Source organism: Oncorhynchus mykiss, chromosome 9 (genome assembly GCF_057628025.1).
Source record: "Oncorhynchus mykiss isolate SJ-2025 chromosome 9, ASM5762802v1, whole genome shotgun sequence".
In the NCBI taxonomy this organism is placed as follows: domain Eukaryota; kingdom Metazoa; phylum Chordata; class Actinopteri; order Salmoniformes; family Salmonidae; genus Oncorhynchus; species Oncorhynchus mykiss.
In genome coordinates, this window is record NC_143030.1 from 8,047,093 (window position 1) to 8,060,268 (window position 13,176).

The following is a 13,176-nucleotide window of genomic DNA, read 5'->3' on the forward strand; positions in this document are numbered from 1 at the left end:
AGTTGCCGTACCAGGTGGTGATACAGCCCGACAGGATGCTCTTGATTGTACATCTGTAGTAGTTTGAGAGTTTTAGAGACAAGACAAATTTATTCAGCCTCCTGAGGTTGAAGAGGCACTGTTGCTCTGTGTGGGTGGACCATTTCAGTTTGTCCATGATGTGTAACCCGAGGAACTTAAAACTCTCCACCTTCTCCACTACTGTCCCGTTGATGTGGATGGGGTGGGTGGGGGGCTCCCTCTGCTGTTTCCTGAAGTAAACGATCATCTCCTTCGTTTTGTTGAAGTTGAGTGAGAGGTTATTTTCCTGACACCGAGGGCCCTCACCTCCTCCCTGTAGGCCGTCTCGTCGTTGTTGGTAATCAAGCCTACCACTGCAGTGTCATCGGCAAACTTGATGATTGAGTTGGAGGAGTGCATGGCCATGCAGTCGTGGGTGAACAGGGAGTACAGGAGGTGGCTGAGAACACACCTTTGTGGGACCCCAGTGTTGAGGATCTATGGGGTGGAGATGTTGTTACCTACACTCACCACCTGGGGGCGGCCCGTCAGAAAGTCCAGGACCCAGTTGCACAGGGTGGGGTTGTGACCCAGGGTGCCTAGCTTAATGACGATTGGGGGATACTATGGTGTTAAATGCTGAGCTGTAGTCAATGAACAGCATTCTTACATAGGTATTCCTCTTGTCCAGATGGGTCAGGGCAGTGTGCAGTGTGGTTGAGATTGCATCATCAGTGGACCTATTGGGGCTGTATGCAATTTGGAGTGGGTCTAGGGTGTCAGGTAGGGTGGAGGTGATATGATCCTTGACTAGTCTCTCAAAGCACTTCATGATAACAGAAGTGAGTGCAATGGGGTGATAGTCATTTTGTTCAGTTACCTTAGCTTTCTTGGGAACAGGAACAATGGTGGCCATCTTGAAGCATGTGGGGACAACAGACTGGGATTGATTGAATATGTCCGGAAACACATCAGCCAGCTGGTCTGCGCATGCTCTGAGGACGCGGCTAGGGATGCTGTCTGGGCTGGCAGAATTTTCGAGGGTTAACACGTTTAAATGTTTTTCTCATTTTGGCCACAGAGAAGGGAAGCCCACAGGCTTTGGTAGTGGGGTGTGTCAGTGGCACTGTATTGTCCTCAAAGCGAGCAAAGAAGTTGTTTAATTTGTCTGGGAGAAAGACGTAGACTCTGCCACATACGTCTCATGTTTGAGCCGTTGAATTGCGACTCTACTTTGTGTCTATATTGACACTTTGCTTGTTTGGTTGCCTTACGGTGGGAATAACTATACTGCTTGTATTCGGTCATGTTTCCGGTCACCATGATTAAAAGCGGTGGTTCGTGCTTTTTAGTTTTGCCCGACTGCTGCCATCAATCCACGGTTTCTGGTTAGTGAAGGATTTAATAGTCACAGTGGGTACGACATCTCCGATGCACTTGCTAATAAACTCGCTCACCGAGTCAGCATTTTACATCAATGTTATTGTCTGTGGCTATCCGGAACATATCCCAGTCCACGTGATCAAAGCAATCTTGACGCGTGGAATCCGATTGGTCAGACCAGCGTTGTACAGACCTGAGCACTGGTGTTTCCTGTTTTAGTTTCTGTTTAGAGGCTGGGAGCAACAAAATGGAGTCGTGGTCAGATTTGCTGAAGACAGGGAAGGCTTTGTATGCGTCGCGGACGTTAGAGTAGCAATGATCCAGAATGCTGCCAGCTCGTGTCACGCATTCAATATGCTGATAGAATTTAGGAAGTATTGTTCTTAGGTTAGCTTTGTTAAAATCCCCAGCTACAATAAATGCATCCTCAGGACACACGCTTTCACACACAGTAGTTTAGCATTAGTGGTCAGAGCAGAGAGGTTAAACGTTTGCCTCCTAAGCACAGATCTAGGATCAGCAATTCTCTTTCAAATCCTAGTCTTATCTAATATGGATGGAAATGTAAAAACTGACCTTACATCAGTGGATTAGTGTCTAACTATCCTGCTAATCCCCAAAATGTAAATGTATTGAGTTAGCGTAGCATTAGCGTTGGGTTAGAAAATGAAGGTATATCATTCAGAAAGAATGCACTACTGCAGAAAGTGAGAGATGGAAAGAGTGAGAGGAGGGATTCTGAAAAGAGAGAGAGAGAGAGACCTCTCCATCACGGTTGACAACTCCACAGTGTCGCCCTCCCAGAGTGCAAAGAACCTTGTCGTGACCCTGGACAACAACACCCTGTCGTTCTCTGCAAACATCAAAGCAGTGACCCACTCCTGCAGGTTCTTGTTCTACAATACTACCCCACACAGGAAGTACGACACTACCCCACACAGGAAGTACGACACTAGCCCACACAGGAAGTACGACACTACCCCACACAGGAAGTACGACACTAGCCCACACAGGAAGTACGACACTACCCCACACAGGAAGTACGACACTACCCCACACAGGAAGCAGGTCCTAATCCAGGAACTTGTTCTCTCCCGTCTGGACTACTGCAACTCGCTGTACCTACGTAGCAGCAAAAATAACTGCCCCTCCCTACCTTCAGGCTATGCTCAAACCCTACACCCCAACGCGAGAACTCTGTTCTCCCACCTCCAGACTCTCGGCCCTCCCACCACAAGCTCTCCTCTGTCCTGGCACCCCAGTGGTGGAACCAGCTTCCCCCTGAAGCTAAGACACAAAATCCCTGCCCATCTTCCCTGCCCTTCAGCAATTCTCTCTCAAATCATTTTCTCATCCAATAGGGTGGGAAATGTAAAACTCACCATAGATCAGTGAATCAGTGTCTAAGGATGTAAAAGTGGCTAGCAACTTAAAAGATTTATCACGTTGTTTAGAGACATGTTAATGTGGAAACGATATCAACAACGGCCGGTTGAATGTCCGGTCTTCAGTCAGCTCAGTTGTCAACACAATATTCTATAACTGGCTAGTTTTGTCTCACCTTATGTCCGCTGTTAGACCTTTCCCCGGGGGGACAAATCCCAGAACGCCCTTCAGGTATAGAATACATGTGGACATTGCGCAATTTTTTTTGTTGCCAGCTTCTGTGTAGATGTACATTCATCTCCCCCAAAAAACTAAATGTATACTAAATGTATACTAAATGTATACCAAAACTAAATGTGTACTAAATGTATACTAAATGTATACTAAATGTATACTAAATGTATACCAAAACTAAATGTGTACTAAATGTATACTAAATGTATACTAAATGTGTACTAAATGTATACTAAATGTATACTAAATGTATACTAAATGTATACTAAATGTATACTAAATGTGTACTAAATGTATACTAAATGTATACTAAATGTATACTAAATGTATACTAAATGTATACTAAATGTGTACTAAATGTATACTAAATGTATACTAAATGTATACTAAATGTATACTAAATGTATAATAAATGTGTACTAAATGTGTTTGTGTTATGAAGAACAAACATTTTCTGCTGTAAATATATCAATAAATAAATTAATATAATGTTATTGATTTGCTTATAAAGACAGTACTGTATGCCTACACTTTACCTAGCAAATTACAAAAAACGGGGCGGTAGTCGTTTAGCTCAGTTACCTTAGCTTTCTTGAGAACAGGAACAATGGTGGCCCTCTTGAAGCATGTGGGAACAGCAGACCAGATACGTTTCTAGGAGGGAGTTCCCCTTTTGAAAGGATAGAGAGAGAGAGAGAGAGAGAGAGAGAGAGAGAGAGAGAGAGAGAGAGAGAGAGAGAGAGAGAGAGAGAGAGAGAGAGAGAGAGAGAGAGAGAGAGAGAGAGAGAGGGAGAGAGATATAGAATGGGGTGGATAAGGAGAGGGAGTGATAGAGAGAGAGAGAAAGTCTGACACTTTATCACAACCCAGAGATCAACTGCTAATTAGCATACTGCTACCTAGCAACAGCCCCGGCCATAGTTCGGTCACCGGTTAGATAGAGATAGAGAGAGAGAGAGAGAGAGAGAGAGAGAGAGACATAGAGAGAGAGAGAGAGAGAGAGAGAGACATAGAGAGAGAGAGACATAGAGAGAGAGACAGTGAGCGAGGTAGAGCCAGAGAGAGCCAGAGAGAGAGCCAGAGAGAGAGCCAGACCTTTTAAGAGTGTCTTTCACTACATCTCTATTTTCCTCTATCATTTCATCTTATTAATTAATCTCCTTTTACCAAATCTCCTCCGTGTGAGTGTGCTGTCTATATGTGTGACAATGTCATCACTTTTTCCACAGCTGCTTGGCAAGATGTTTAGTTGGCTGAATGGTCAGGCAGGCAGGTTTAGTGTCAGGGCAGGCTGAATGGTCAGGCAGGCTGAATGGTCAGGCAGGCTGAATGGTCAGGCATGCAGGTTTAGTGTCAGGGCAGGCTGAATGGTCAGGCAGGCTGAATGGTCAGGCAGGCTGAATGGTCAGGCAGGCAGAATGGTCAGGCAGGCAGAATGGTCAGGCAGGCAGAATGGTCAGGCAGGCTGAATGGTCAGGCAGGCAGGTTTAGTGTCAGGGCAGGCTGAATGGTAAGGCAGGCAGGTTTAGTGTCAGGCAGGCTGAATGGTCAGGCAGGATGAATGGTCAGGCAGGCAGGTTTAGTGTCAGGGCAGGCTGAATGGTCAGGCAGGCTGAATGGTCAGGCAGGCTGAATGGTCAGGCAGGCAGGTTTAGTGTCAGGGCAGGCTGAATGGTCAGGCAGGCTGAATGGTCAGGCAGGCTGAATGGTCAGGCAGGCTGAATGGTCAGGCAGGCAGGTTTAGTGTCAGGGCAGGCTGAATGGTCAGGCAGGCAAGTTTAGTGTCAGGCAGGCTGAATGGTCAGGCAGGCAGGTTTAGTGTCAGGGCAGGCTGAATGGTCAGGCAGGCTGAATGGTCAGGCAGGCTGAATGGTCAGGCAGGCTGAATGGTCAGGCAGGCTGAATGGTCAGGCAGGCAGGTTTAGTGTCAGGGCAGGCTGAATGGTCAGGCAGGCAGGTTTAGTGTCAGGGCAGGCTGAATGGTCAGGCAGGCAGGTTTAGTGTCAGGCAGGCTGAATGGTCAGACAGGCAGGTTTAGTGTCAGGGCAGGCTGAATGGTCAGGCAGGCTGAATGGTCAGGATGGCAGGTTTAGTGTCAGGGCAGGCTGAATGGTCAGGCAGGCTGAATGGTCAGGCAGGCAGGTTTAGTGTCAGGCAGGCTGAATGGTCAGGCAGGCTGAATGGTCAGGCAGGCAGGTTTAGTGTCACGGCAGGCTGAATGGTCAGGCAGGCAGGTTTAGTGTCAGGCAGGCTGAATGGTCAGGCAGGCAGGTTAAGTGTCAGGGCAGGCTGAATGGTCAGGCAGGCTGAATGGTCAGGCAGGCAGGTTTAGTGTCAGGGCAGGCTGAATGGTCAGGCAGGCTGAATGGTCAGGCAGGCTGAATGGTCAGGCAGGCAGGTTTAGTGTCAGGGCAGGCTGAATGGTCAGGCAGGCTGAATGGCCAGGCAGGCTGAATGGTCAGGCAGGCAGGTTTAGTGTCAGGGCAGGCTGAATGGTCAGGCAGGCTGAATGGTCAGGCAGGTTGTGTGTCAGGGCAGGCTGAATGGTCAGGCAGGTTGTGTGTCAGGGCAGGCTGAATGGTCAGGCAGGTTGTGTGTCAGGGCAGGCTGAATGGTCAGGCAGGCTGAATGGTCAGGCAGGCAAGAGGTCAAAACCTTTTCAGATCTGCAGATTTATATCCAGGTGGATGTTTTAATTATTCAGCCCTTCCTGGAGCTGTTACCAAAAACAGGCCTGGACAGTACCAAAACAAATGATCAAACGATTCTGTCTCTTCGCAGCAAAATCTGCAGAGCTGGAATGCTTTTATCCCCCATATATATATATATATATATAATATATATATATATATATATATATATAACATTCTATTGGTTGCAAGAATTTTGTATTATAATTTAAATAGAAAAATTCTAGGTGTTAAATCTGGTGTTGTTTTACGTATCAGTTCATAAACCATGGGCCATGGAATTGGTATGTAAAAAATCTCTTCCCATCTATTTTGCAATCTATATGGCACGGCTGTCAATCTATATGGCACGGCTGTCAATCTATATGGCACGGCTGTCAATCTGTATGGCACTGCTGTCAATCTGTATGGCACGGCTGTCAATCTATATGGCACGGCTGTCAATCTGTATGGCACGGCTGTCAATCTATATGGCACGGATGTCAATCTATATGGCACGGCTGTCAATCTATATGGCACGGCTGTCAATCTATATGGCACTGCTGTCAATCTATATGGCACGGCTGTCAATCTATATGGCACGGCTGTCAATCTGTATGGCACGGCTGTCAATCTATATGGCACTGCTGTCAATCTATATGGCACGGCTGTCAATCTATATGGCACGGATGTCAATCTATATGGCACTGCTGTCAATCTATATGGCACGGATGTCAATCTATATGGCACGGATGTCAATCTATATGGCACGGCTGTCAATCTATATGGCATGGCTGTCAATCTATATGGCACGGATGTCAATCTATATGGCACGGCTGTCAATCTATATGGCACGGATGTCAATCTATATGGCACGGCTGTCAATCTATATGGCACGGCTGTCAATCTATATGGCACGGCTGTCAATCTATATGGCACGGATGTCAATCTATATGGCACGGCTGTCAATCTATATGGCACGGCTGTCAATCTATATGGCACGGCTGTCAATCTATATGGCACGGCTGTCAATCTATATGGCACGGCTGTCAATCTATATGGCACGGCTGTCAATCTATATGGCACGGCTGTCAATCTATATGGCACGGATGTCAATCTATATGGCACGGATGTCAATCTATATGGCACGGCTGTCAATCTATATGGCACGGATGTCAATCTATATGGCACGGCTGTCAATCTATATGGCACGGCTGTCAATCTATATGGCACGGCTGTCAATCTATATGGCACGGATGTCAATCTATATGGCACGGATGTCAATCTATATGGCACGGATGTCAATCTATATGGCACGGCTGTCAATCTATATGGCACGGCTGTCAATCTATATGGCACGGCTGTCAATCTATATGGCACGGATGTCAATCTGTATGGCACGGATGTCAATCTATATGGCACGGCTGTCAATCTATATGGCACGGCTGTCAATCTATATGGCACGGCTGTCAATCTATATGGCACGGCTGTCAATCTATATGGCACGGCTGTCAATCTATATGGCACGGCTGTCAATCTATATGGCACGGCTGTCAATCTATATGGCACGGCTGTCAATCTATATGGCACGGCTGTCAATCTATATGGCACGGCTGTCAATCTATATGGCACGGCTGTCAATCTATATGGCACGGCTGTCAATCTGTATGGCACGGCTGTCAATCTATATGGCACGGCTGTCAATCTATATGGCACGGCTGTCAATCTATATGGCACGGATGTCAATCTGTATGGCACGGATGTCAATCTATATGGCACGGATGTCAATCTGTATGGCACGGCTGTCAATCTATATGGCACGGCTGTCAATCTATATGGCACGGCTGTCAATCTATATGGCACGGATGTCAATCTATATGGTACGGCTGTCAATCTATATGGTACGGCTGTCAATCTATATGGCACGGATGTCAATCTATATGGCACGGCTGTCAATCTATATGGTACGGCTGTCAATCTATATGGTACGGATGTCAATCTATATGGTACGGCTGTCAATCTATATGGTACGGCTGTCAATCTATATGGCACGGATGTCAATCTATATGGTACGGCTGTCAATCTATATGGCACGGCTGTCAATCTATATGGCACGGCTGTCAATCTATATGGCACGGCTGTCAATCTATATGGTACGGCTGTCAATCTATATGGTACGGCTGTCAATCTATATGGCACGGATGTCAATCTATATGGTACGGCTGTCAATCTGTATGGTACTTTTTTATTTATCACAATTTTCTTTGACCAATTATGATCTTTGATGCCGGGCCGACAGACGAGTTCCTTAGGGTTTTCCCCCCTTCCACATTCCTTGTACATTTCCATATGTTTTAGTTAGCTGCATATGTGACATAACTCCACCAGTCGGATTCATGATATCCTTTACAAAGATTATAGCTTTAAAATAAAAAATAAAAAATAAATGAAATATTTTTGTATATTTGAGTTTATAATAGTTGTTGTATTATTTGTTCTGTCTTTTCTGGTGGATTAAACTGAAATTGCAACCAACTTTCTAAGGCTTGTTTATAAAAAATAACGATATTTGGGAAATTGTTTCCTTTTCAAATGACTGAAAGTGAGCCGTTGTAATCTGAATAAAGGGGAAAAGGCCCTTCTTGAACATGGATGATACATTCTTACTCATTTGCTAGAGAACCCGTTTGGATTTAAGTATAACTTTTGTATGACCGAAGCCTTTAGTGAGAGGCCCAATGCTTTCATATTTAATTATTTCTGCCCTCTGAATTCATATTCATTATATTAATAGGCCCGTTTAATTTTGTCTGGCCCATCGTTCCAAGTAAAATTGAATCTTTTTTTTCTCATATTATTTAAAAAACAGTTTGTTAAAACAGGTTGCTAGGTGTAGGCAAAACCATAAGCAAAAAAAGAGTTAATCAGGGTCAACTGGGATATGACGAAAGAGTTAATCAGGGTAAACTGGGATATGACTAAAGAGTTAATCAGGGTAAACTGGGATATGACGAAAGAGTTAATCAGGGTAAACTGGGATATGACTAAAGAGTTAATTAAGCTAAACTGGGATATGACTAAAGAGTTAATCAGGGTAAACTGGGATATGACTAAAGAGTTAATCAGGGTAAACTGGGATATGACTAAAGAGTTAATCAGGCTAAACTGGGATATGACTAAAGAGTTAATCAGGGTAAACTGGGATATGACTAAAGAGTTAATCAGGGTAAACTGGGATATGACTAAAGAGTTAATCAGGCTAAACTGGGATATGACTAAAGAGTTAATCAGGGTAAACTGGGATATGACTAAAGAGTTAATCAGGCTAAACTGGGATATGACTAAAGAGTTAATCAGGGTAAACTGGGATATGACTAAAGAGTTAATCAGGGTAAACTGGGATATGACTAAAGAGTTAATCAGGGTAAACTGGGATATGACTAAAGAGTTAATCAGGGTAAACTGGGATATGACTAAAGAGTTAATCAGGCTAAACTGGGATATGACTAAAGAGTTAATCAGGCTAAACTGGGATATGACTAAAGAGTTAATCAGGGTAAACTGGGATATGACTAAAGAGTTAATCAGGGTAAACTGGGATATGACTAAAGAGTTAATCAGGCTAAACTGGGATATGACTAAAGAGTTAATCAGGGTAAACTGGGATATGACTAAAGAGTTAATCAGGGTAAACTGGGATTTGCCTAATCAGTGTGAATTTTCCACAAATGGACAGGTATTTTCCTTTCCATGGTAGCAAGATTTTATCTATTTCTATTATGTATTATGTATTGGAGTGAGATAATTTAATTATTTTGGGATATGTATACCGAGTATATCTATATATCTATATCCCAGTCAGTCCATTTTATTGGTAAACTACACGGTAATGTGATCCAATACGCAATATAGTACAATTATCATAATTTGGTTTTAATCCAGAGAGGATAGCAAAAGTATCTAGATAATCTATGAGGCTGTGGAGAGATTATAATTGTGGTTTAAGAACATGAATCATCAGCGTACAATGACACCTTTGTTTTTACTCTCTCTGTAGTTTGTAGCCCAGCCTAACTGCCAGCAGCTCCTAGCTACTCTGTGGTACGATGGGTTCCCCGGCTGGAGGAGGAGACACTGGGCTGTCAAACTAGTGACCTGTTTCATCATAGGACTGCTCTTCCCTGTCTTCTCAATGGTTAGTAAACTCCTTTTCACACTATGGTGCTGACCCAAACCGGACTGTTCTGACCTGCATGTATCTCTATGGTGCTGACCCAAACAGGACTGTTATGACCTGTATGTATCTCTATGGTGCTGACCCAAACAGGACTGTTATGAGCTGTATGTAATGTATCTCTATGGTGCTGACCCAAACAGGACTGTTATGAGCTGTATGTAATGTATCACTATGGTGCTGACCCAAACAGGACTGTTCTGACCTGTATGTATCTCTATGGTGCTGACCCAAACAGGACTGGTATGACCTGTATGTATCTCTATGGTGCTGACCCAAACAGGACTGTTGTGACCTGTATGTATTACTATGGTGCTGACCCAAACATGACTGTTGTGACCTGCATGTATCTCTATGGTGCTGACCCAAACATGACTGTTCTGACCTGCATGTATCTCTATGGTGCTGACCCAAACATGACTGTTGTGACCTGCATGTATCTCTATGGTGCTGACCCAAACATGACTGTTCTGACCTGCATGTATCTCTATGGTGCTGACCCAAACATGACTGTTGTGACCTGCATGTATCTCTATGGTGCTGACCCAAACAGGACTGTTCTGAGCTGTATGTAATGTATCACTATGGTGCTGACCCAAACAGGACTGGTATGACCTGTATGTATCACTATGGTGCTGACCCAAACAGGACTGTTATGAGCTGTATGTAATGTAGTAGGAGTGTCGATCTTGGATCAGGGGTCCTTTCCAGAAACAAACTAGACCGGCTCTGTGTAGTTTGGCTTGACTCGGCTTTTATGGGGCTCATGGACCTGGAACCTGGAAACTTAGGGAACGTTTCTGGAGCACTTACTAACTTCTCCCTCACCCTCTCCCCCTCCCTCTCTCTCTCTCCCCTCTCCCCCTCCCTTTTCTCTCTCGCTCTCTCTCTCCTCTCTCCCCCTCCCTTTCCTCTCTCTCCCCTCTCCCCACCCCCCTCCCTTTCCTCTCTCTCTCTCTCTCTCTCTCCCCTCTCACCCTCCCTTTCCGCTCTCTCTCTCTCTCTCTCTCTCTCTCTCCCCTCTCCCCCTCCCTTTCCTCTCTCTCTCTCTCTCCCCTCTCCCCCTCCCTTTCCTCTCTCTCTCTCTCTCCCCTCTCCACCTCCCTTTCCTCTCTCTCTCTCTCTCTCTCTCTCTCTCTCTCTCTCTCCCCCTCCCTCCCTCCCTCCCTCCCTCCCTCCCTCCCTCCCTCCCTCTCCTCCCTCTCTCTCCCTCTCTCTCTCTCTTTTTTCCATCCCCCCTCTCTCTCTCTTTTTCCATCCCCCCTCTCTCTCCTCTCTCCAGATCTACCTCCTAGCCCCCAAGTCTTCCCTGGGTGTGTTTGTGAAGAAACCCTTCATCAAGTTTATCTGTCACACAGCCTCCTATCTGAACTTCCTCTTCCTCCTCCTCCTCGCCTCCCAACACATCGCCAGGACCAAGCTACACATGCAGGTAATCCAAGACAGACAGACAGACAGACGCAAACAAAACAACAGACTATTATTTCAATGAAATTAATTATTTGAATATACTATATTAAATCTATGTAAGAGAGAGAGAGAGAATGTATGGTTGTTGTAAGATGATTTTCATGTTTTTTAACTGTTCAAGCTAATACGTTGATCCAATTTGATGTAATTTAATGCAGGGTCCTCCGCCTACTGTTGTGGAATGGATGATACTACCGTGGGTACTGGGTGAGTAGAGAGGGTGTGTCTGTGGGGGTGGGGGGGTGATACTACCGTGGGTACTGGGTGAGTAGAGAGGGTGTCTGTGGGGGTGGGGGGGTGATAGTACCGTGGGTACTGGGTGAGTAGAGAGAGGGTGTCTGTGGGGGTGATACTACCGTGGGTACTGGGTGAGTAGAGAGGGTGTCTGTGGGGGTGGGGTGATACTACCGTGGGTACTGGGTGAGTAGAGAGGGTGTCTGTGGGGGTGGGGGGGTGATACTACCGTGGGTACTGGGTGAGTAGAGAGGGTGTCTGTGGGGGTGGGGGGTGATACTACCGTGGGTACAGGGTGAGTAGAGAGGGTGTCTGTGGGGGTGATACTACCGTGGGTACTGGGTGAGTAGAGAGGGTGTCTGTGTGGGTGATACTACCGTGGGTACTGGGTGAGTAGAGAGGGTGTCTGTGGGGGTGGGGGGGTGATACTACCGTGGGTACTGGGTGAGTAGAGAGGGTGTCTGTGGGGGTGGGGGGGTGATACTACCGTGGGTACTGGGTGAGTAGAGAGGGTGTCTGTGGGGGTGGGGGGGTGATACTACCGTGGGTACTGGGTGAGTAGAGAGGGTGTCTGTGGGGGTGGGGGGGTGATACTACCGTGGGTACTGGGTGAGTAGAGAGGGTGTCTGTGGGGGTGGGGGGGTGATACTACCGTGGGTACTGGGTGAGTAGAGAGGGTGTCTGTGGGGGTGGGGGGGTGACACTACCGTGGGTACTGGGTGAGTAGAGAGAGGGTGTCTGTGGGGGTGATACTACCGTGGGTACTGGGTGAGTAGAGAGGGTGTCTGTGGGGGTGGGGGGGTGATACTACCGTGGGTACTGGGTGAGTAGAGAGAGGGTGTCTGTGGGGGTGATACTACCGTGGGTACTGGGTGAGTAGAGAGGGTGTCTGTGGGGGTGGGGGGGTGATACTACCGTGGGTACTGGGTGAGTAGAGAGAGGGTGTCTGTGGGGGTGGGGGGGTGATACTACCGTGGGTACTGGGTGAGTAGAGAGGGTGTATGTGGGGGTGGGGTGATACTACCGTGGGTACTGGGTGAGTAGAGAGGGTGTCTGTGGGGGTGAAACTACCGTGGGTACTGGGTGAGTAGAGAGGGTGTCTGTGGGGGTGGGGGGGTGATACTACCGTGGGTACTGGGTGAGTAGAGAGAGGGTGTCTGTGTGGGTGGGGGGGGGGTGTTACTACCGTGGGTACTGGGTGAGTAGAGAGGGTGTATGTGGGGGTGGGGTGATACTACCGTGGGTACTGGGTGAGTAGAGAGGGTGTCTGTGGGGGTGATACTACCGTGGGTACTGTGTGAGTAGAGAGGGTGTCTGTGGGGGAGGTGGGGTGATACTACCGTGGGTACTGGGTGAGTAGAGAGGGTGTCTGTGGGGGAGGGGGGGTGATACTACCGTGGGTGAGTTAGGGAGTGAGAGTGTGTGTGTGTCGCAGGCTTCATCCAAGCAGAAATAAAGGAGACGTGAGGTACAGAAAGTATTCCCAGAATTCCCTTGACTTTTCCCACATTTTTTTAAATTATTTAATTTGAGATGTTGTGTCACTGGCCCACACACAATACCCCA

General features: G+C 46.6%; 1 protein-coding gene across 1 annotated transcript in view; it reads left to right on the forward strand.

The window, feature by feature from the left end:
• LOC110516497 (short transient receptor potential channel 5) overlaps window positions 1–13,176 on the forward strand; it is an 85,854-nt gene that overhangs the window by 43,693 nt on the left and 28,985 nt on the right. Inside the window, exons 7-9 of the mRNA XM_036989235.2 lie at window positions 9,730–9,867; window positions 11,189–11,338; window positions 11,535–11,583. Coding sequence (XP_036845130.2) covers window positions 9,730–9,867; window positions 11,189–11,338; window positions 11,535–11,583 — 337 coding nt within the window. The remainder of the gene's footprint in view (window positions 1–9,729; window positions 9,868–11,188; window positions 11,339–11,534; window positions 11,584–13,176) is intronic.